Source organism: Bos grunniens, chromosome 11 (assembly GCF_055505025.1).
Source record: "Bos grunniens cultivar Pamir isolate PY7600 chromosome 11, Bosgru_T2T1.0, whole genome shotgun sequence".
NCBI classification, from domain to species: domain Eukaryota; kingdom Metazoa; phylum Chordata; class Mammalia; order Artiodactyla; family Bovidae; genus Bos; species Bos grunniens.
The window spans coordinates 32728879-32753778 of NC_141175.1; the positions used below are offsets into that span (position 1 = coordinate 32728879).

Below are 24900 nucleotides of genomic sequence, written 5' to 3' on the forward strand. Positions count from 1 at the left end.
AATGCTTCTTCATCCAGAATAGTTTGTATTTTTTATAGGAAAAAAAAGAAGGAAATGTATTTTCCTATGTAACCACAATACAACCATCTAATGATGTATGATTATCATTTAATCCTCAAACATTTTCAAGAGTCGCTATTTATCTTAATACTATCCTTTAAAAAAAAGGGAAATATATTTACCTCTGTAACCACAACACAACCATCTATTAATGTATGATTATCATTTAATTGTCAGACATTTTCAAGAGTCGCTATTTATCTTAATACTATCCTTTATAGCAAAAGCATCCAATTCAGAATTACTTATTGCTTTTAAATGTCATGTCTCTTTCATTTCTTCAAGAGGGAACAGTTCCTGAGTTTTTGTTTTTGTCTTTTTTTAGTGACCTTGACACTTGTAGATTATGAACCCAAATTATATAGAATGTCTCTCAATTCAGATTTGTCCCATTTTTAATTCATGATAGCCACCTTTCCAAGTAGCTTAGTGGTAAAGAATCCACCCGCCAATGCAGGTGACATGGTTTTGATCCCTGAGTGGGAAGATCTCCTAGAGAAGGAAATGGCAACCCTCTCCAGTATTCTGGCCTCAAAAATCCAATGGACAGAGAAGCCTGGTGGGCTAAAGTCCATGGGGTGACAAAAGAGTCAGACATGATTTAGCAACTAAATAACAACAATCCTTGATAAGACTAAAGTACACTTTATTGGTAGGAATATCACAAAAGTAATGCTATCCTAAGTTCAGTGGTAATTTGTTCTTTGCTTTTTTAAATAGCTTTATGTTTTTCTTTAGGCTTTTTTCATTTTATCTGATTTTTGAACTCTATATAAATGGAATGTGTTTAATTTTTGTGTCTACTCAGTTTATTTCTTTGGGATATTCATCTGTGTTGTTGCATATAACTATAGTTGGCATGAATCTCGGAAGCAATATAAGAAAGATAAATTTGATTATGTAAAATCAATTGCCAAACTGGGAATACTTGTTGCACTTATATCCTGTAAATGGAATATATACAGATTTCTTACAAATCAGTTAGAAAAAGATGAAAAGAGTATTTTGTATGTTTGTACTTGATCTACTTTAAAACAGAATAGCAGTATGCAAAATACAGAATAGTGTGTATAGAACAATACCATCTTGGGAAAAATTACAAATCTGTGGTATTTTACTATATAGAGAGAAAAAATTTAGGAGACTCACCCCAGTTTTTTATCAAGAGAGGAATTCTAAGGACAGTCACTTAGGAGGGAGGGGACTGTCACTGTCTAAGTCAATTTGTATTTGTATTTTTTGTCTTGCTTTTCTGGAACAAGCATGTAGCTATATTTTCATTTTTAAAAATGAAATAAGATCTTGATTTTTCTTGCACATTATTAATCCTATTTAGATACCTATGAAAGTGATCAAATTGTTTAATTTTAGCAGTATGTAGTCATCAAATGTTTTGTGACTTCAGTGTTACTCTGGACAAACTGAATAGCTCAAGCTGTTCATGAATTTGAAGTTTTAAAATTCTACCATAAAAAGGAACGCATTTGAATCAGTCCTAATGAAGTGAATGAACCTTAGAACCTATTATACAGAGTAAGTCAGAAAGAGAAAGACAAATATCATGTTCTGACTCAGCGACTTCCCTTTCACTTTTCACTTTTATGCACTGGAGAAGGAAATGGCAACCCACTCCAGTGTTCTTGCCTAGAGAATCCCAGGGACGGGGGAGCCTGGTGGGCTGCTGTCTATGGGATCGCACAGAGTCGGACACGACTGAAGTGACTTAGCAGCAGCAGCAATGCATATATATGGAATCTAAAAAATGGTACTGAAGAATTTATTTACAGGGCAGCGGTGGAGAAACACATAGAAAATAGACTTATGGACATGGGGAGAGGGGAGGAGAGGGTTAGATGTATGGAAAGAGTAACATGGAAACTTACATTACCATATGTAAAATAGATAGCCAACGGGGGAATTTGCTATATGGCTCAGGAAACTGAAACAAGGTTTCTGTATCAACCTAGAGGGATGGGATGGGGAGGGAGATGGGAGGGAGGTTCAAAAGAGAGGGGATATATGTATACCTATGGCTGATTGATGTTGAGGTTTGACAGAAACAACAAAATTCTATAAAGCAATTATCCTTCAATAAAAAAAATAAATTAATTAAAAAAATTTTCCATATTGTTCTTGGCTTTTGATATTCATATTATCTAATTGTATTATTTTTAACTCTACTATTTTAAATAGATATAGTTTTTATTATATAGAATATTATATGCCTCTTATTTCTATATTTTTTTATTCTTTTTGCATGTAGAATATGTTTTTCAGAGAAACAAAAGGGATATTAGTAGCTTCTTAGTTTCCTTTCTTTACTTTCCAAGGGAATTACCTTTAGAATTACAGGGAGTTTTTGATAAAGAGGAGGTGGATGTTAAAGTTGAAGATAAGAAAAATGAAGTATGTATGTCAACAAAGCCTGTGTTCCAGCCCTTCTCAGGACAAGGTCACAGACTGGGAAGGTGAGTGGGCTCATGATCTGTGCTTTTCATAAGCAGAGGCTTGACTAATATTCGGCTTTTAATTATTTCACTATGTAGACCACATATATAGAGTTTATCATTTCTCCCACTGAAAATGAGATTTTTTTTCATGTTAACTTTTATGAGAACTTCTAAATCATATTCACCTTAGTGTAAATTAACACAAGCTGGCACTACACTTAAAAATCATGAAGGCTTTTTTTGGTTTTATCAGATCAAAAGGGCCTGGTTTAATAAGGACATTGGACAAAATTGTGTGGGTAAATCATTTTTTCTCCCTTGCACCCACCACCTGAGCTTTGCCATTAATGTCACAGGGTATATAGGCTAGCTTTGGGAGATAGTATTCTGTAACCAGTGCCTTCAGCATTGCATTCCTCCAATCAGTATCTGAATTTTGAAGTAATACAAGTGAAATAATGCCTGATAAAGTTAGTATCAGAGTCTTTAATTATTTTCAGACTTTGCAGTCTTCATCTTATCTAGTTATGCCTGTGACAGAATGTGCAAAGACATTAAATATAGGATTGCTTCTTATTTTTATGAATTCTCATATATGAATTATCAAGATTGGTAAGGTATATACATGCATATTCATCCACAAGCATAAAAATATTGAAATGTGACCTTCAGAGTGATGACGAAATACTTTATTTCGTTTATAACCCAAGGACTATTCTCTACAGAGAACTTATTTCTTCTAGAAATTTTAACCTGGGACATAGGTAAGGTCCATGGATCTGTCAGCACTATAAAATTGTTCTGAAAGGCACTATTCAAATACATATGTACTTAAATAGTCTTCAAGTATACTTATATAACACTCTATAGTCTTACATATTACTTGGATATGCATAATTTCATTAAATTCCTATAATCATCATCTATGACAGATACAACTGATACTAATATATTTATGTGTTATTTATGGGGGAACAGCCGTGACTGGCTAAAATCTTCCTAAAATCTATACTTCCTGTAAAGGTTTTAGAATAATTGTTTAATGATAAAGTTCTGCTTACTGAAAAACACCCATCTGACTTGTCTGGATTTTCCTAGTGCTACACCAAAAATTGTTTCTAAAGCAAAGAATATTGAAGTTGAGAATAAAAATAAGTTGTCTGCTGTCCCACTAAACAATCTGGAACCCATCACTAATATACAGATCTGGTTAGCCAACGGGAAAAGGATTGTCCAGAAATTTAACATTTCTCATAGGTGAGTCTTCTATTTCATTATTTGTCTGATTTCCCCCCCTGAGTTTTAATAATATTTCTTCTTTTCAAGTCAGTCAATAGTTATTTTTAAGAACTAACCAAGGATCTTAATAAATAGTTCTCTAAACATAATGTATCATGACAATGGAAATTCTTGGACGTTAATTGAAATTTTTTTTTTTTTTACTTATTTCATTAGTTTTCTGGCTTAACTAGATATATAATTTTAAAAGAATTATTTTCAATATGTTTTTAAGTAGACCTTTTAGCATTATGTGTGTATTTTCCTGTTAATTGTATAAAAAGAATGAAAATACAGGAAAGTCCTGAAAGAAAGTGAAGTCAATTTAAATTTCATCACCTAGAGATCATCACTACTACTACTTTGATAAATTTTTCTAGTCATTCATCTCTTCTTAATTTTTTTCATTTTATTTAAAGTAGGAACATATTGTTTGTAGGTTTTCTTCTTTATTTAAAAGCATTTAAAATTTGGGAAGGGGATATTATACATGTAAAATATTATATACATATGTGCTTGGTTAAAATAGTAATAGTAAAATAACTTATGTACTGCTGCTGCTGCTAAGTCACTTCAGTTGTATCCGACTCTGTGTGACCCCATAGACAGCAGCCCACCAGGCTCCCCCGTCCCTGGGATTCTCCAGGCAAGAACACTGGAGTGGGTTGCCATTTCCTTCTCCAATGCATGAAAGTGAAAAGTGAAAGTGAAGTCACTCAGTCGTGTCCGACTCCTAGCGACCCCATGGACTGCAGCCTACCAGGCTCCTCCCTCCATGGGATTTTCTAGGCAAGAGTACTGGAGTGGGGTGCCATTGCCTTCTCCGAACTTATGTACTACCTCGCTCAAAACATATGCCAATATATCTTATTTGCCTTTCCGTGATCATATCTGTTTCCTTTTGTGCAAGAGAGAAATCTGTTATAAATCTGTGTTAATTATTTTTGATGAACTGTATATGTCCTCTCCCTCTTTAAGTATACACGCATATACTTACATGTATATAACTGAGCTGCCTTTAAGATTGCAGTGATTATATTACATTATAGTGTTCATGATACTAACTGAAAATAGGCCTGCACCAGGTTAAGTGTTTTCTTAACTAGATTTGCAGTACAACATCACCTGGTATGGAAGAGATAAAGCCCATGTCTGTGTAGGGTTACTGACTGGACCGTTTCTGATCCATTCAGAGCTAGTTATTTTGATTTTTCTGTTATAGAAGTTTTTAGGCATATGCAAAAGCGAAGAGAAGATATAATGATCCATCACTAAGTTCCCACTAAATTATGTTTAAGAAAATCCCAGACTTCACTTGAAGTTAAATTAGCTAATTCAGGTTTTCATAAAATTACATTAATAGTTTGTGCTATTTTACAGGATAAGCCACATCAAAGACTTCATCGAAAAATACCAGGGATCTCAGAGGAGTCCTCCCTTTTCCCTGGCAACTGCTCTTCCTTTCCTCAAATTGCTAGATGAAACACTCACACTGGAAGAAGCTGATTTACAGAATGCTGTAATCATTCAGAGACTCAAAAAAACCGCTGAACCTTTTAAAGAACTTTCATAGCATTGATCTTTGATACACTAAGTGGAAAGTTTCCCCAAAAATGATGGTCATAAGTGGACATGCGAATCAAAACAAGGGAAGGTCAGATTTGCTGGGTTTTGCACTGTTTTAATTCCCTGCTGATGAGATTTTAAAATAAGTACAAGTTAGGAAAGTAAACTATTACTGGAAACTATATTCAGTTAACTTTTTCCAGAAGGCTACTCAGAAAGAAAAATATACTTATTTTCAAATACCATTTATTCAACATAAGATATATTCAATAACTTATCATTTAAAGTCTTAATATGGTATAAAGTAAGAAATACGTGCACAGCATCTTCCATTCAAATATCATTCCCAAACAGCAATGATGTGTTTAAATGTTAGCTGTCTCAGATTTTTTAAATGGCAATACATTAGAAAATTGTACATGGCAGGTTAAAAGCATCAATGTAATTTTCTTATATCTGAGATACAATCATAAGGCTGAAAGGGTCTGCTTTTACCACAGCTATACCTAAACCTCAGAAGTGTTCCCAATTTGCATACTCCAACAATCGAATATTAACAGTATCTGGGATGTACTTTCATTTAAGAATAAAATTGTAGTTTAGTATAATGTCAGTATCATATGTGCCAACTCATATTTCAACATTTTCAAAATGTGTAGATTTAAAAGAATTCTTTTTTCTCTAGGAACCTGTTTATTCCCTACTTTATTTTCTTTGAAAAACTAGGGGTTTGTTTTTAGCTGACATTTGGAGTGAGCCGTTTGTTTGACACCACTCACATAGAATCTAGTGCTGATGTTGTCACATTACTAATTAACATTTTTAAAATGCGTCATGTGAAGTGTGGTTTTCTATTTCATACATCAGTTGGCCTGTTTATATATTAAAGGATTGTTTATTACGTTAGATGTCACTAAGGAAAACCTGCTTCACATCTTAGATTTTTAACTAAAACTGGTTCGACTTCAGTATTTCACTGTCAGATTAAATCCTCTTGCCTGAAAATAAGTTTAAGAAGCTTTTTGCAGATGATCTGTTGAATCATATTTAAAGTGAAATATGCATTGAGTGTGCCAAGGAATGAAGCAACCGGGCCTATCAGCAGTAATGTTCACAGGGTACTGGATGCCTGCTGGAAAGAAAAGTTCTCAAACTTTTTGGTCTCAAGACCTTTTGTTTATGTGGGTTACACATATTAATGTTATATTTAAAATAAAAGGTTATCAAATATTTATTCACTAAAAACGTGTTAACGTAAAGAACATTTTCATGAAAAATGTCATTTTCCAAAATGTCAAAAGATGGAGTGGGAAACGTGGCATTGTATTTTATTTTCTGCAGACATCTTTACTGTCCGATTTAAAGAAGACAGATGGGATCTCATTTGCTTCCACATTCAGTCTGTTGCAATATCGCACATCGTGTCCCTTCTGGTAAATGCTCCTGTACACTCTTGAAAAAGTGAAGGAAAAAAAAAGCAAGAATAACATCTTAATATAATTATGAAAATAGTTTTGACCTTGCAGACCCCTTGAAAGAACTAATCTTGTAAAGCAGTGATTTGCAGTGATCTTCAAGCCTTAATGCATAAGGATCACCTGGAAAGCTTTCACAATGCCCATTACCTGCCACCTACCACACACATTTTAACAATTCGTTGTATTTGGCATGGGTCCCAGATCTCTACATTTTTAATCTCCAGTAATTCTTAGGTATGTAGTAGAATCTGTCTTCAGGAAATCCTGCACTAAGATGGAAAATCCCATGGACAGAGGGCCTGGTGGGCTGTAGTCCATGGGGTCGCTAAGAGTCGGACACGACTGAGCGACTTCACTTTTCACTTTCACTTAAGCTTCCACCCTAGGAAAATAAAACCTGCATGCTTCACCATGGCAGTGTAAGACCTGACTGAAATGGGACTGTTAGACCTTTAAGTTTTATCCTGGTCCCCCACAGTTCGTTCTTACACTGTCTTTCCCTCCCCGACCCCTTAATGCTGACCTGCTCATGATATAAACTTGTGCTTTATCTTCTATAAGCACAGCTGAGACAAGGCTGCAATATTTAAATGAGGTTTTTATTAAAGGCTCAGGGATAACAAAAGGGAAATAGACATATAACTAGATGACCTGGTTTATAATATACCTTCTGTTTGAAATCCATTTGGAGAATGCTTGCTTTTCTAGCTCTCAGCCCTCCACATGGTAGAGTTCTGTTGTTTTATCAGGGAGAGAGGGAGAACAAAGGCTCTTCCTTTTGTCATTCACCCTCAGAAATAAACAGACACGTAACAAAATATTTATTGTCGGTAACGTTTACGGCCATGATAGAGCCCTCTTGCTAGTGAAACAAAAATAATGGCATTCTTAAAAAAGTGAGGGGATGCTAAGATCATACATAAGATGACTGTTGATATATTTTCAAGAATCTGTAAGAAAATGTTTCACATAGGCCTATCATGAAGCATTTTATAATTTTCCTTTGCATAAATATGTCAATTTATGATTCTCCATATATTTATATGAAGGGCCTTCTTGTTGGAAATATTGTTCTCACACGTATAGAAAAGCCTCCCTTATGGGTTTTCCAGTTTACCATAATTACTATCCAGAAGACATATTGGAAGTTTTCTTGGGTGTACATGTAGAGTACACCACAATGAGAAGTTCTTTAGAGAAAGACCTGTCATCAGCAATAACCCTCATTTTTGTAACTGTGAAAACTTTACCACAAGTGATATTCTTAAAGGTTTTCTAAAGTGAGAACCACCTCATAAAGCTTTTTATGTGAAAGTGTAAAATTCTAAAGTTGTTAATTAAATGTCTAATATAGCCCAAACATGTTGACTTTAGAAAACAAACTGCATTATGCAAAGGAAGGCAAACTTGAAAATAAGGCAGCATCTTAGGTGTGGAATACAATTTGACCTAAGTAGTTGTTTGAAAACTGGCCTCAATCAATTTAAAAGCATTGTTAGGCCTGTTATATGGAAGTACATATTGAATTTTACAAATTTTAATTTATTGGTTAAATTACTATGCATAATCCAGGTTATAAAGGTGATCTTATTTATTTTATATACTTCTGTCATTTAGAGTAGTTTTCATTTTACTTAATTGTGTTGAAATTATGCATGCATCTATTTCAGTGCCTTAAAGTATTTTGAAAGCAATCTTGATAATGGTTAAAGAACTGTTGTCTTAAAGATGAAACACTGTTCATTAAAAGGATCTGTGAAATAATTTATATTTGTTTGTTATAAATTAGTTACATATGGATGCATTTGTCATTTTTATTTGCAAAGACATTCAGTTTGAGAATCAACAAACATTTATTAGGTGCTTTCTATTTGCCAGGTATTTTAACCAATGTTACTTTCATTTCATACTCAAGTGTTAAAACGTGATACTTTTAAACTCAGTGGTTGTGTTTATTTCTTTCACCACCCTTTGTGTCATTAGTTGAACGGTAGTTGAAGACTCCTTAGTATGATTTATTCCTTTGTTCTTTCTCAGTAGAAACCTTTTAAACATTGCTCACCACACTGAATCTTCAAATAGAAGTGGCTTATTCAGTAGACTAATATTTGGCTCTTTGTCATTTGATTTAAATGTATGTTTTTTACATAGATAATTCATATCCACTGGAGAAAATTATACAGTTATGCTGAAATGATCTTTAGCTCACCTATTCCACCATTCAGAGATAACCACTAATAACATTTTGGTGTGCATCTTTATGGATATTTTTAAGTGTATCAGTATTCAGTTTTGTTTTAAAAACAAACCTCTTGGTTGTTGTAGGCCTGTTTTATTTATGGAATTCTATTGGTCCTTAAAAATTCTATTAGGACTATACCGCCACTTTAAGTAGAATAGTAACAGGGGAAATGCCTTTTAGTTACATTTCTGTGCGAAAAAGGGAAGGAGGTTAATGTAAGTGGAATCATACAATATTGCTGTCCTTTGTGACCAGCTTTTTTTCCACAACATAAAATTTCAAGGTTCATCCATGTCCTTTTTATTGCTGAGTAAAATTGTATGAATATTCCTAACATCCTAAATATTCACCCATTAGTTGATGGACATTTGGGTTGTTTCGACTGTTTCAGTTCAGTTCAGTTACTCAGTCATGTCCGGCTCTTTGTGACCCCATGAATTGCAGCACACCAGGCCTTCCTGTCCATCACCAACTCCTGGAGTTCACTCAAATTCACGTCCATCGAGTTGGTGATGCCATCCAGCCATCTCATCCTCTGTCGTCCCTTTCTCCTCCTGCCCCCAATCCCTCCCAGCATCAGAGTTTTTTCCAGTGAGTCAACTCTTCGCATGAGGTGGCCAAAGTACTGGAGTTTCAGCTTTAGCATCATTCCTTCCAAAGAAATCCCAGGGCTGATCTTCAGAATGGACTGGTTGGATCTCCTTGCAGTCCACGGGACTGTCAAGAGCCTTCTCCAACACCTCAGTTCAAAAGCATCAATTCTTTGGCACTCAGCTTTCTTCGCAGTCCAACTCTCACATCCGTACATGACCACAGGAAAAACCATAGCCTTGACCAGCTATTATAAATACTTTAGTTCTCAAGGGCTTCCCTTGTGACTTAGCTGGTAAAGAATCCATCTGCAACGTGGGATACCTGCGTTCGATCCCTGGAGAAGGGAAAGGCTACCCACTCCAGTATTCTGGCCTGGAGAATCCCTTGGACAGAGGAGCCTGGCAGGCTGCAGTCCATGGAGTCCCAAAGAGTCAGAAACGACTGACTTTCACTTCATTTCTCTTCACTTAATGTTCAAGTTATTGTGTGATCATGTTTTCATTCCTCTTACATCTTTAGAAGTGGAATTGCTGGATCATATAATTTCATACCCAACTTTTGAAGAACTGCCAGACTTTTCCAAAGCACCTGCACTAGCAGTGTATGATTTCCCACATCCTTCCCAATCCCTGTTATTGTCTTTTAAATTACAGCCTTTCTAATGGAGTGGGTTCTTGTAGCTTTGCATTTCCCTAATGCCATGAATGTCTTTTCGTGTGCTTATTGCCCATTTGTAGGCTTGGAGAAATATCTATTCAAATCCTTCACCCAGTTTTTAACTGTACTCTCTCTCTACTGTTTAAGGAGTTCTTTATATATTCCAACACAACGGTTTGCAAACATTCCTCCCGTTCTGTGGGTTGTCTTTTCACTGGTTGCTTGGCTTGCAACACAGAAGTTTTTCATTTAGCTATAGCCCATCTTAGGCTTGTGGTGTCCTAAGAAATACTTGTCTAAGCCAAGATCGAAGAGTTTTATGTCTCAGCCTGTATAGGTCTGTGATGGGTTTTCAGTTAATCTTTTATGTGTTGTAAGCCCTTCCCTTTTAAGTACCAGTCTGGGAAATTTGCATACACCAGTTTTTTATTCTCTGGCTAGAACTTAGTTACCTGGCTGTACCAGTCATCTCTAAGAGGTTGGAGAATGTATATTTCGGCCATCCGATAGCAGTTTTTTTTAAGCGGTTTGTAAACCTACTCAGCCTTATAGTCTGAGCAATTCTATTGCTTCGTGTTTCTAAGACTTGGCCGATTTTAACAAGGATTTAGCAGGAGGGTTTAGTGAGAACTGCTGCTCTCACTCCCTTGGAGTCCGATCCCAAGGAAAACGGTCCCGAGTCACTTGCCAGCCTTTCCCCGCAGCAAATGTGGGCTCTGGCGTTTTTCACTTTGGGTAATCCACCCCGCGGCACTTCGCGGCTTCCCGTTTTCCCGCGCGCTGCCCCCGCCCGGGGCGCGTCGGCCGGCCCGCCCCTCTTCGCGCCGCGCCCGCTCGGCCGGGGAGCCGCCCTCCCCGCGGGCCGGGGCTGGCGATAACGCCGAGGGCCTTGGTGCGCTGGCGGCCGTGCGTGATGGCAGTGTACCGCGAAGCGATCCCGGGCCCGGCTCTGGAGACGCCGTCGACCTCGCTGGAAGCACACACCTCAGCTCAGGGTTCGGTGAGCGCACAGCGAGGGGCACGCGGGGAGCGGGCGCTGGGCTTCAGCGCGGGGCCGGGCCGGGGGCTCCGGGGACCGACCGCCCCATCCCGGAGCATCTGGGAGCAGCCAGCCAGTCAGCCGCAGCCCCGCACGGTCCCCGCCCGAGCCTCCAGGTTGCTCAACTGCCCCGGCTGGGGTTTGACAGTTGACAGCGGGGAGGCTGGGGGTATTCTGGAGCCCCAAAGAGATGGGAAACTGAGTCTAGACAAGTGCAGAAGGCCGCTGATTCCTTCAGCTAGTCGATCAGGGCCAGTCTAGGGCTCTTGTCCACCACCCGCCAGGTCTTCCCGAAGTCTCTGGAACCCCGGGCACTTGGGACTTCTAATTGGGCCCGCCTTCCCCAGTCTCCAGGTAGGAGCTGTGGGCTTGGCCGCCCTCTCAAACCTGGCTCCCTCCAGGCACCAGACTCTCCTAGCGGAGACTGCACCCAGAGCCCTTCCTGGTAACCAGGCTCCGAAGTGAGGGTGGAGGGCAGGTGGGAATCCAGGGGTCGCCTCAGCCCTTCTACCTGCCCTCTCCCCCACCCCCTGGATAGGGCCAGGGCATGTGTCATTCAGGGTGGCTGAGTTGGAGAGAAGTTAGGACTTCCGAGCTCGCTGCTAGATGCGGAATCCACTGCTCACTATGTGCTGCGCCTTCATTCTGTCCCTGGCTTGGCTTCGCCACCTCAGTTCCCTATGCTGTCTCGGCGCTTCCCCTCCGAGCCCCTCCGAGCAAAAGGTAGTGGGCTCCAAGACAGAAAGCAAGATCAAGAGGCCCTCTGGGGACTCTCATTTCGCAGGGAACTTTAAAAACTCAGGATGACATGAGTTGTTAGGGAGAAAACATTAGCCATGAAACACTAGCATTTAATTTTCATAACAACTCTGGGAGGTGTATTACCCCCATTGTACACTTGATGAAGTTTAGCCATACTGAGTACCTTGTCCTGGGTTACACAGCTAGAAATGGCAGACGGAGAATTTGCATTCAAATTTGTCAAGTTTGCCTAACTGAAACGTCCTCAGTTGACTGTGAAGAGCTTATGATTTTAGTAGGTACAGTGGTATTCCTCAAGATTCCAAGACTGAATCATATACCTAGATTTTTAAAAATTTTCATGTGCCTGCTATGTACCAGAACTTGATAGGTACCTTTAGGAGGAAACCAGAATCCCTTTATGGAGAGGGGTTGGGGAATGGGGAGGAGGGGCTAACATGTTGGATTCTGCCTGGTGTTAAATTTTCTGAAAGTTGAAATATTGTTCACAAAAATGTCAGAAGAGACCACATCCTGCCTCATGTGTGGGTAGGAAGAGTGCAGAGGATTTGATAAACCCTTATCTGGAAAGACCTTCCTTTCAAAAGAGTCCTTTTAGGGTGTCTGTCTAGATACCTAACTGGGTGAAGCTGTAGATCTCTCCACTCCCCTCCCATCCCCAGGCAAAAGATGAAAAAGAATGATTCCCAGCACCTTTGGGAGAAATAGCACTTAACACAGCATCTTCATGTCACTTATTCTTTCAACAAATATATATTGAGCATCTACACACCCAGCATTTTTCTAGGTACTGGGGACATGGTGGTGAATAAAAGTTATATAGTTCATGCTTTCAGAGAGTTTATGTGCTGGTGAAGAGAGGCAGGAAATAAATATGAATATATCCTATAGTGAGTACAATTGAGAGAAATTTGGGTGGTCAGTGAAGACTCCTCTAAAGAGATGACATTTAGGCTTCAGCCTGAATGGCAAGAAGTCAGCTCTTGCAAAGACCTGGAGGAATAGCTGGGGGACAGGAAGTGCAAAGGCCCTGAGGCAGTAACAGACAAGGTCATTTTGAGCAACAGGATGGAGGCTACCATGGTTGAGGAGAGCTATCTGAAGTAAGGTGGGAAAAGGAGTGACAGCTGATTGTGTGGGCTCCTTTAGGCTATATGGGAAGGACTTGGAGTTTTATTCAAACTGTAATGGCAAGTTGTTGAGGGGTTTTCACCAGAGAAGAGACACAATCTGATTTATGTTATGAAAAGATCACTTCGACTACTGGACAGAAAGTGGATAGTAGGGAATGAGAGTAGAAGTTGAGAAGCCACTTAGACTCTCACTAATAGATTAGACAGGGAAACTGGGAAGGAAGAATCAAGGATGGCACCTAGGTTTGTGGCCTGAGCTGCTGAGTGAACACTGGGGCCTTTTGTTGCAATGAGGACAGTAGAGTTAGATTAAAACAATGGGATGGAAATCAGGAGCTGTGTTTTGACCATGCTAAGCTAGAATGCCTGTTTGGCAATCATGTGGGGCTGTGAGTAGACAGTCTAATTATGAGTCTGGCGTTCCCTGAATGCTTAGGGATATATATATATATATATATATATATATATATATATATATATAAACCCCAAATATATGTGTGTGGGTATACATGTAACCTTTACTTCATTTTTGCTCTGATGTTTGTTGTTTACTGATTTCTGTGGTGTAAATACTCTCCCCATGGCTGATTTCAGGCTGCCAAATGGTTCAACAACTGGCTTGCAAAAGTCCTGAACATTTAACAATCAGCTCCCAAAGCCATGGCCTCATTTGCTCATCAAAACATCCCTCAAAGTTGGCAGGAATATTCCAATCGACAGATGAGGCTTAGAGAGATAACGTGATTTATTCAAAGGCACACACAGGAAGTTTGTGGCAAAGTTAGGGGCCTCCTGACCCTCCCAGTTCACTTTAGTTTGCTGACTAATAAAACAGACTGCAGCAGAAAGCACTGGGGGAGGAGGGAATATAAGGAAAAACTTCCCCCTGGAAATGCTTAGAAGTCACGGTTTAGGTTTTTTCTTTTTTCTCCCCTTTTTGCCGCATTTCTTTTTTGTGTGTTTGTCGTTGACTGCACTGGGTCTTCGTTGCTGTGCATGGGCTCCTCACTGCAGTGGCTTCTCCTGTTGAAAAGCACAAGCTCTAGAGCTCAGGCTCAGTGGTTGTGACTCACAGGCTTAATTGCCCTAAGGCAGGTGGAATCTTCCTGGACCAGAGATCAAACCCCATTTCCCTGCGTTGGCAGGCAGATTCTCAACCACTGGACTGCCAGAGAAGTCCTGCCTCACTTCTTTTAAGATAATCTGAGAGCAATTAGGACTGAGAGGTTGCTGGAACAGCCTTCAAGACAGGGCTGCAGGATACTTTTGGAAGTCAGGGGGCTGGAGGGAGTGGTTGGTACCTATGGGGGCTGAGCTTCTGTGTCTCCCCCAGGACAGCGGAGCTGGTCACCTCTCATTCTATAGGAAGTTGTGCTATGGCATTGGAGGGGTTCCCAACCAGGTGGCCTCCAGCGCCATAGCCTTTTACCTGCAACTTTTCCTGCTCGATGTGGCACAGGTAAGTGTGGGCAGCAGCCTTGGGGTTCCCTACTCCCATGTCTGGTGTCTGGTCCTTTCAACCTGCCTTTACTTCCACTGCCATGATCCTTGGTAAATGGCACTTCTGACCCAAGGCTGAGAAAAACCAAATACTGTTGAGGGCAACCTCCTGAAAGATGTTTATTTGCAGGTTGTTTGTAGTAGAAGAATGGGAAACAACACGAATGCCCCCAAATATAGAAGTAGTTCAACAGTAAGTTGGACTATGTCCACATAATGGAGTAGTGTGTAGTCACTCAAAGAATGAGTTAGATCTATACCAGTTGACGCCCAAGAATTTCCATGATGCACTGTCAAGTGAGAAAAATTAGTTTTAGAGAAGGGTATACATATAAAAAGACCCCATTTGAACAAAACAAAAACATGCCCTATATATATGAGGACACAGGTATAAGGAGATGGTTGAATAGCATCACTGACTCAATGGACACGAGTTTGAGCAAATTCTAGGAGATAGTAAAGGACAGGGAAGCCTGGCCTGCTGCAGTCCATGGGGCCGCAGAGTCAGACACCAGTTAGCAACTGGACAACAACATGATTAAAGGATGAGCATGGAGAAAGTATATTCCAAAAGGACATCCATCCAGAAGTATGTTAATGTTGGCGATAGAAGGGACTAGTGGAGGATAGAGGATAAACAAAAATTTTTAATAAAGTATCTATTATTTACTTATTTTCCATGATTTTTTAAATGACACCGATATCCCATTTGTATAAAATTATAAATCACAAATGCACATAAGGAAATGAGAGAAAGAACAATCAAAATGCTCCTGGCAGTTGTCTCAGGATGGTGGAATTTCAGATGAGCTTTGCGTGATATTTTCCTGAACTGTTTAAATGTGTGTGTAATGAGTGTTATCACTTTATGTAATCAGAAAAATCAATAAACCATTTTCATTGTAAAACACAAGCTCTGCCTCTGACTGTCAGCTTCAGTGCACCCTTCACGCACTGAGCCACCTCAGGGGAGGGTCTCTCAAGTCTTCTCCTAAAGTGACTGGGTATAAATATAACAGGAATGTGCTAGTGTGCACCTGTTCCCCTCTCCTTGTCCCTCTATCCCTTCTCCATTGGTGCATAGATGTCCTCAGAGCCGTCTGGATTCCTGGCCTGGGGGAGGGACTGAATAGATCTTTACAGCGTGGCTATGGCCCCAGCCAGTTTCCAGGGTCTTTCTCCTGATTGGCGGGCAGGTCCAGACACCCTCGCTGACTGTGCAGGGCCTTGGCTGTCCCCTCCTCTGTCCCTTTCAGATCCCTGCTGCCCAGGTGTCACTGGTCCTGTTTGGAGGGAAGGTGTCTGGGGCAGCTGCAGACCCTTTGGCTGGGTTTCTCATCAACAGAAGCAGGAGGACAGGGTCTGGACGACTCATGCCCTGGTGAGCACCCCATGGTCCTTAGGATCCTGGCACCCACCCCTGGCTTGAGATCTCTGCATTTGTCACAGCTGCTGCTAGTAGAAAATCCTATGGGTGGTTAGAGGTCAGGTCTGGACAGTGGGTAACGGGAATGGAATGGGTCTGAGTGAGTCATGCAGGTGCTCAGGGACCTCTCCCTCACCGGGTGGCACAGAGCTGGACAAGAGTCGCAGGCCTGGCCCCAGGGGGCTCAGAGTGCGGCCAGGCGGGGCTGGATGGCTTGGAAGTTCTCACAGAGGAGATACGACTTTCCTGGGTACAGGGAATGGCACCACCCAGCCCAGGTGACCCTAATGGTAAAGAACTTGTCTGCCAATGCAGGAGATGTAAGAGATAGGGGTTCAATCCCTGGGTCGGGAAGATACCCTGGAGGACGGCATGGAAACCCACTCCAGCATTCTTGCCTGGAGAATCCCATGGACAGAGGAGCCTGACGGGCTATAGTCCATAGGGTGGCAAAGAGTTGGACACAACTGAAGTGACTTAGCACGCACGCATGCAGCCCCTAAGGGCCCCAGCCCCCACTCCCAGGGACCTCCTCATCCCCTCAGCCGCCTCTCCCCCTCCGTGGCTCCCACCCTTAGCCCCAGACCAGGGCTCCTCCAGGGCTGCGGGCCAGGCGAGGCTGCTCCTGGCCCCTGGGGACCCCCTGTGCTAGTGCTGCAGGCCGCCCCACCGGGCTGTGCTTCCGCAGGGTGCTGGGCTGCATGCCCTTCATTGCCTTGGCCTACTTCTTCCTGTGGTTCTTGCCCCCCTTCACCACCTTGCGAGGCCTCTGGTACACGACCCTCTACTGCCTGTTCCAGGCCTTGGCCACGGTAAGCAGGTGGGCCCCTTCCTGGGTCTGGATTCCTGGAACCTCATGCTGGCAGGAGGCCTGCCTGAAGTGTGTGTGTGTGCTGGGGGGTGCCCGCTGCCCACCTGCTCACCAGGTGGTAACTGGCCATTAGCTTTTCTTGTGTGCTCTAGGCCAGATGCCCTTCCTGCTCCTCAGCCCCTAACTCCAGGTTGAGGGGATCTGTGGGGACATGCCAGCCTGGCACGGGCCTGGCCTGGGGAAGCTGCTGACCTGGGTTGGCCGCCTGGCAGTGGGCACTGTCCTAAGCTCTGCCTGGTCCTGCAGTTCTTCCAGGTGCCCTACACGGCGCTGACCATGCTCCTGACCCCCAACCCCAAGGAGCGGGACTCAGCCACCGCGTACCGTGAGTGCAGGCGGGTGTGCGGTTGGGTGGGAGCGGGTAGCTCTGGCCCAGCCCCATGAGCTCAGTCACCTTGCTGCATGCTGTTTCCCAGGGATGACCTTGGAGATGGCGGGGACGCTGATGGGAGCCACCGTCCACGGACTCATTGTGTCTGGTGCCCACGGGTCCCATAGGTGCAAGGAGGACACGCTCCCAGGGGAAGGGGCTGTTTCCCCCAACGCGGTGAGTGTCCAGGCTGTGCAGAGCCCCTGGAGCTCCCGCTTCCAGGCCACCTCTTTCTTTGAGGAACGTTTCTCCGCCAGGTCTCTTCATGGCTGTTTGGGGGCTCAGCCCTGCCCAGCAGGCTTTTTCATTCCTTCCCTGATCCTCGTGCTGAGCCCATGTCCCCCATCCTCCCGCTAAATCTGCTTCTCCTGCTGGGCGCCTTCTAAACGTGGAGCCAAACAACAGGCCAGCAGGCCATCTGGAGGGGAGGAGGTGACCCCAGAGAAGGGGCAGGGCGGGGAGGGGCCGCCAGCAGGGGCAGGAGAGAGACAGCAGAAGGGTTTAGTGTCCTGGCAGAGCTCTGGGCAAAACCCATCCTATGAGCAGTGCCACCCAGCCCTGAACAGGTGTCCCCCCAACCCCACCCACAGTGTGAAAGGAGAGGGGAAACCTGGGGGCGGTACCCCTTCCTCTCCCCTCAAAGCCGTTCCCTTTTCAGCAATTAGGAGATGTTCGTTCATCTATTTATCCGAGAAGGCAATGGCACCCCACTCCAGTACTCTTGCCTGGAAAATCCCATGGGTGGAGGAGCCTGGTAGGCTGCAGTCCATGGGGTCACTAGGAGTCGGACACGACTGAGCGACTTCACTTTCACTTTTCATTTTCATGCATTGGAGAAGGAAATGGCATCCCACTCCAGTGTCCTTGCCTGGAGAATCCCAAGGACGGGGGAGCCTGGTGGGCTGCCATCTATGGGGTCACACAGAGTCGGACACGACTGAAGCGACTTAGCAGCAGCAGCAGCAGCATCTATTTATCTGTCAAGTGCATCTTCTACTCCCCCTCTTCTTAAGCAAATGACATCACTGACCTTCACCAACATTTGAGAATAATGTTATGAGCATAGTGCCAGCATCACGCACCATGGTTCACTGCCTGTAAGAAAACATTACAATGAAGTCCTGTGTAGAGATCCCCAGGACACCTGCAGCCCAGCTACAGAATGTGCTTCCGTACAGTGTGAAATGAAGCTGTAGGGCCCCAGAGAGAGCAGGGAGTCAATCTCCCCTTCCCATGGCCCACTGCCCCAGTCAAGAGATTGCCTGGATCTGGGTAGGTGATAGGCTATGCCCCATTGCCCTCAAAGCCCATCATGGTGCTACGAGCCCAGGATCAGAGGGGTTGTGGCCTGCAGATTTACCTTCCCTGCTTCCAAGCCCAGGGCCCCCCGCCACAAAAAAAAATGAGAGTCAAAGTTGCTCAGTCATGTCCAACTCTTTGCTACCCCATAGACTGTAGCCCACCAGGCTCCTCTGTCCCTGGGATTCTCCAGGCAAGAATACTGGAGTGGATTGCTATTCCCTTCTCCAGGGGATCTTCCTGATGGCAGGGCTCAAACTCAAGTCTCCTGCATTGTAGGCAGATTCTTCATTATCTGAGCCACCAGGGAAGCCTCTACAAGGCCCCTCCCCAAAGCTTCTGGGTCACTGTCTAGGTGAGAATAGTGGAACAGAGGGTAGAAGTGGGGAGCAGGGTTGAGGAGCTCCCCTTGGGTGGGAGAGCAGGAGGCCAGGTGGGGCATAGGATGGCAAGAAGTAGGGAGTAGGAAGCTGAGAACCTGCCCTGCCTCATGTCCTCATGGCTCACATTGAGGCTGTGAGCCATGGTGAGAAGTGTCCAGCGGCCTCTTGTTAGTTTCAGCTCTGCTGTCCCATAGACTGCACTTACCAAACACAAATTCATAGATAAAACCGTCCCGAATTTCAAGAGAGCAGAGCATTAACTCCCAAGTGCAGAGCTTTCTGAAAGTGGGACCCCTCACACCGGTGAAGCTCTGCATCTCCCTCCTTCCTCCCCCACCAAAGGCAACCCCTATCCTGAACTGGGTGACTGTTACTCCCATGCAGGCCTTATATGTACTTTATTCCATATGTGTCTTCCTCTGAATGCTCGGTGGCACCGTTTCTATTTTCGACATTTTCTGTGTCATCGTACATCACACTGTAACTGTCTATTCATGGATCTGTCTCCCCCTCACCGCAAGCCCATTACTGTGGATGCACAGGGTCATTTATTCATCACTGTAACCTCAGGGTCTAGCACACCGAAGACAGAAGCAATGAATGTTTGCTTTAAAAAAATGACAGAGAGGGAGGGAGGGATTTGACTCGTGGTTACATGAATGCCCACAGGAGGCACAGGGTCAGCGGAAGGACCATTCTGGGCCCTTAGATCTGCCCCTCCTGTGGGCTGATGGAGAGGAAGAGCACCCAGCATCCTTGCACTTGGACTGAGGGTCCCTCTGCCCCCACTGGGAGGCACTCCTGCCAGGCCCCTGGGTATCCCCACCTCCACGGGTTGGAGACATCACCCCCACTGAAGTTCTGTCCTGTCCACAGACTCGTCTCTACTTCATTGCAGCCACTGTGGTTGCTTTGACTTACCCAGTGTGCAGTACTTTGCTCTACCTGGGGGTGAAGGAGCGATCAGGTAGGTACAGGGCTGCAGACAGAGTGTGGAAGCAGAAGCTGGTCGCTCCTCTTGGGCATGAGTTTTTATTTTGAACTCCACCAATCCAAGATGTCCCTTTCCAATGTTACAGACCCCTCCACCCCAGCATCCGGCCAGGGCGTGGGCTTCCTGGCTGGGCTAGGTCTCACGGTCCGGCATCGGCCCTATCTGAAGCTGGTCATCTCCTTCCTCTTCATCTCCGCAGCTGTTCAGGTATGTCTGGCCAGGCTGATCCCCACTGGCTGGGCTCTGGCCATACTGAGCTTGCATAGGTTCAGGTTAATCTCTCGTCTCCACCATACCACAGGAAAACCAGTAGCTGGCAAGGGCTTGGCAAGGCTGATGCCGGGAGGAGAGAAACCTACCAGATCTAGTGGGACTGGGGAGAGTCAGGGCCCAGACACCAGGAAGTGTCTGGAGTGGTAAAGTCCATCCATCTCAGCTGTGCCAGGGGGAGACTAGGAATGGTGTTTAAACCTGTGTCGGGATAAAACTCCATTGCTGGGGAAGGGATTGCATGATGGTAGCAGAAACCAGAGCTTGGAGGCCCAAAGGGAAGGCCCAACTCAAGACCTCAGGCTTGCCCTTGATTTCCACATTTCTGCCATTTCCTGTACATGCCTACTTCCTGTCGACTCCTCAGGTGGAGCAGAGCTACCTGGTCCTGTTCTGTACACACGCCTCCCAGCTTCAAGACCACGTCCAGGGCATGGTGCTGACCATCCTGGTGAGGGGACATGGGGTGGTGGAGGCGAGAGGCCTGAGTCAGGGCTGTGTGGTCCTTGGCATGACCTGTGTGATGGAGTTCTGGTGGTCAGTATTTTGGACTCTGCTTGGGCTTTTTGCTAAGATGATTCAATCGTGTCCGATTCTTTGCAACACTATGGACTGTAGCCCACCAGGCTCCTCTGACCATGGGATTCTCCAGGCAAGAATACTGGAGTGGGTTGCCATTTCCTTCTCCAGGGGATCTTCCTGACCAAGGGATCAAACCCACATTTCTTATGTCTCCTGCATTGGCAGGCAGGTTCTTTACCACTAGTACCACCATTTCAGCAGAGGGTGGAATTGGGGTCAGGGTCATAAAGTTCGTAAAGTTCAGCCACTGGTTCTAACCAAGGACAAGGTCAACGTCGGGTGTCCCACCTAAAAGCTGAGCATTTGAGAATCTGGCAGAGGCCCCAGCAGAGCGTCCTGGGCTATGACGATTCTGTCCGTTCACAGGTCTCTGCAGTGCTGAGCACCCCAATGTGGGAGTGGGTTCTGCAGCGATTTGGGAAGAGGATGTCGGCCCTCGGGATCTGTGTGAGTGAGGCAGGAAGCCAGGCCTGGGGTGGTGTTGAGGGGGCAGTGTGTTCTCGCGTCCTCCGTGTCTATCCCGGCGCCAGGCTCAGAGGGCATCAGTAAGGACTGGTGAGTGCGTGAATCCGAGAGCAGCTATGAGTGTGTGTGGGGCAGGGGTACAAGCAGAGGAGGCGCCAGCATGTCTGTCTCCCTAGGCGATGGTGCCCTTTGCAATCCTGCTGGCTGCTGTGCCCATGGTGCCCGTGGCATATGTCGTGGCCTTTGTGTCTGGCCTGAGCATCGCTGTGTCCTTGCTGCTACCCTGGTAGGCCGGGTGAGGGGCACAAGGAGTAGGGGCCTCCCGTCCTTCCCAGTGGGTGTCCCCCCTTCATCTCAACCTGCGGTCCCAGGCCCCTTCCCCTGGGGACAGGCTCTCCCCCTTTCAGGGGTAGAGGCTGCCAAAGTGTATTGGGGAAAAAGTGAAAAGAAAGTGAAAATGTTAGTCACTCAGTGTGTCTGCCTTTTATGAGACCCCATGGACTGTAGCCCGCCAGGCTCCTCTGTCCATGGGAATCTCCAGGCAAGAATTCTGGAGTGGGTTGCCACACCCTCCTCCAGGGGATCTTCCCAACCCAGGGATTGAACCAGGTCTCCCACACTGCAGGCAGATTTTTTACTGTCTGAGTCACCAGGGAAGTACAAGCACTTTTACTGCCTGACTCTCTTTGGACCAGTCCTGGTGCTGGACAGTGGGGACCCAGGGGTGAATCTGACTCAGTCTTTGTCCCCAAGGAGCCCTCAATTTGGCAGCTCCCGAAGAGATAAAAGACATAATTCTGCAGCCCCTGCCCCCAGGTCCATGCTTCCAGACGTGGTCGATGACTTCCAGCTGCAGCACCAGCATGGCCCAGGCCTGGAGACCATCTTCTACTCATCCTACGTCTTCTTCACCAAGCTTTCGGGAGCAGGCGCCCTGGGCATCTCCACTCTCAGCCTGGAGTGAGTCCCAGAGTCGGGCTGTCCCAGAGGCACAAAAGACAAGTGGTGTGCGAAGCGAAGGGCAAAGTCCCCCACCCGAGCCAGCCAGGGGCCACCCACGAGTCTGGGGAGTGTGTGGGAACCCCCACCCCAGCCGGAAGGGGTGTAGGTCTCAGCAGCTATACCCCTTCTGAAACCTCTACTCCCCGAATTCACAGCTCTCTCTGAACTCCTCCCCAGTCTGCCTGTTCCCTCACACTCCCTTCCTCCCAAATCAGTTAGACTGATTCGGCCAGAAAACAAATCCAAGTTTCAGGATAGGGTGGGGGTTGGGCCCGTGGGCCCCTTCCTTCAGGAGGCTCTGAGATGGATGCTCAGGGTGGGGGCTCCTCCAGCTTCGCAGGATACGAGTCAGGAGCCTGCAGGCAGTCGGAGCAGGTGGTGGTGACTCTCAAGGTCCTCATCGGTGCTGTGCCCACCAGCATGATCCTCATTGGTCTGTGCATCCTCATGGTCGGCCCCACTCCCAAGGTGCCAAGTCGGGCCAACTCCCGCTCTCTGGGGAGGTAGGCACCTCACACTCACGGGTACACACCGCAGAGCACCTAGGGAGACGCGCAGATGTGCACAGTTCTCATGTGGACCTGATGTTCCACAAGCATGGCAGTCTTTTTTTTTAATTTGCTTATTTTTGGCTGCACTGGGTCTTCTTTGTCACGTGGGCTTTTTCTAGTTGCAGTGAGCAGGGGCTGCTCTCTAGTTGAGGTGCTTGAGTTTCTCATTGTGGTGGCTTCTCTTGTTGCAGAGCACGGGCTCTAGGGTGCGAGGGCTTCAGCAGTTGTGGCTCCTGGGATCTAGAGCCCAGGTTCATTAGCTGTGGTCTATGGGCTTAGTTGCTCTGTGGCATGTGGAATCTTCCCGGACCATGGCTCGAAGCCATGTCCCCTGTATTGGTAGGCAGATTCTTATCCACTGTACCCTTGAGAAAGTACAGTCAGTCCATCTTAATGGGCCCCAAACTGAATTCATCTTTGTTCTCCAATCTTGGCTCTTGCTGCATCACAATGAACGGCACCACTTTCCAGCCTGGGGGCTGAAACCCCGGGGTCACCTTCCACTCCTCCCCACACCAGCTGCCCTGAGCCACTCTCTCACCTTGTTCTTCCCACTTGGACGCACAGACCCCTCTGCCCTGGGGACAATCTGCTCACTGCCTGGCTTTCACAGTAGACTGTGGGGACCTTGACAGCTGAGGGGGCTGTTTTCATTTTTGTGTCCCATGAGCTCAGCCCAGAGCCAAAGTCCAAGCAGACACTGCAGTGTCAACATTTCTGGTCAAGCAGATAGTCACAAGCTGTGTTCACGTTTTTGCACACGCTCAAAAACTTACAAACAAGAGCCCGTGTACAGGTAGAGGCCCACACAGGATAGGCCAGGAAGTGGCTCCATCATGGATCCCTCAGTGCTCAGTGGGGACAGCCTGGGACTCCAGCCCCTCATACTGAGATCATGCGCTGTGTTTGGGGAATGACACGTGGGTGGGACCTGGAGGAACAGGACTGTAGCTTCGTTCTCAGGGTTGAGCAGGGGAGGAGTTGCTCAGGAGACAAGGAGCAGCCACTGACACTTCCCCGACCCCCGCCCACCCTCATCCTCCTCTCTGACTTTTCTTCTCTTTCCTGCAGGAGGACCAGCTACACTCTGGCTTGAATTTGAGACCCTGTGAGCCAGCACGTCAGGAGCAGCATCTTCTGGGCTCCAGGCCCCCCCTTTCAGCCCTTTGGCACCCCCGCCTCACCGTTTACACACAACCTGTCTTTTCCCCAGGGATGTGGAATCTTCAGTGACTCTCCTGAAGGGAGCGGCCTGGGCTCCACCTTTCATGTCTTACCTGTTGACCTCAGGACATCTCAGAGAGGCCTGTGCCGCTGACTACCCAGATCTGGGCAACCTGTGACCTGGAAAGCATTCCTGTAGCAACTATTCCTGGAAAAAGGAAGCCCCTGCCAGCCTGGTCTGCAGACTTCTGTGGGAGCACCAGGCCCACCAACCTGCTTGGATGGCAAAACTACCTGACAAGACAGACACACAGAATTCCTGTTTCTCCTGATGGTGCAGTGATCATCTAATGGAGAGGCTGACAGACAGCATGTGAATGGGCAGAGTGGGGACAGATGGACATGCTGCGATATCCAGATGGAGAGGTTCACAGATGTAGCCAGAGAGGTCAGCAGACCCCAGACGGAGCGGATGGGGCCAGCAGTGGGGACAGGCTGAACAGGGCGTGAGGTGTTTCTCAAGACCTTTCCCCTTGTACAGCTCAGCTGATGACACTGTTTCTAGACGTGGTCACAGACTGATACTGAGCCACCAAGGATCAATCATGTTTATGAACAAAAGTTATTTTTGTGGGAATACTTTTCTGAAAGTTCATCTTATAAAATCACAGGAACCACTATTTTCTAAAGGCCACCATGTCTTTGGGGAAGAAAGATCTACTGAGGTTTATTTTTTTCAGAAACAAATTAAAGGGTTTATCTTC

The 24900-nt window shown here is 45.4% G+C and overlaps 2 protein-coding genes across 6 annotated transcripts in view; both read left to right on the forward strand.

The window, feature by feature from the left end:
* Positions 1-8774, forward strand: part of UBXN2A (UBX domain protein 2A) — a 31274-nt gene extending 22500 nt beyond the window's left edge. For 2 of the 5 annotated variants that reach the window (XM_086325716.1, XM_086325717.1), the window contains 3 exons: positions 2391-2528; positions 3609-3767; positions 5169-8596. In XM_086325716.1, coding sequence (XP_086181842.1) covers positions 2391-2528; positions 3609-3767; positions 5169-5361 — 490 coding nt within the window. In that variant the 3' untranslated portion in view covers positions 5362-8596. Of the gene's footprint in view, positions 1-2390; positions 2529-3608; positions 3768-5168 lie in introns of all 5 variants that reach the window. The other 3 variants (XM_086325718.1, XM_086325719.1, XM_086325715.1) reach the window with 2 other exon arrangements.
* Positions 8775-11092: 2318 nt separating this feature from the next.
* MFSD2B (MFSD2 lysolipid transporter B, sphingolipid) lies at positions 11093-24900 on the forward strand. The gene is made up of 14 exons (XM_086325749.1): positions 11093-11325; positions 14593-14718; positions 16016-16140; positions 16874-16997; positions 17303-17381; positions 17473-17603; positions 19985-20075; positions 20188-20309; positions 20740-20823; positions 21321-21401; positions 21596-21705; positions 22236-22379; positions 22754-22924; positions 24044-24900. Exons 1-14 carry the CDS (start codon positions 11239-11241, stop codon positions 24066-24068), a joined length of 1500 nt encoding a protein of 499 aa, XP_086181875.1. The 5' UTR covers positions 11093-11238; the 3' UTR covers positions 24069-24900.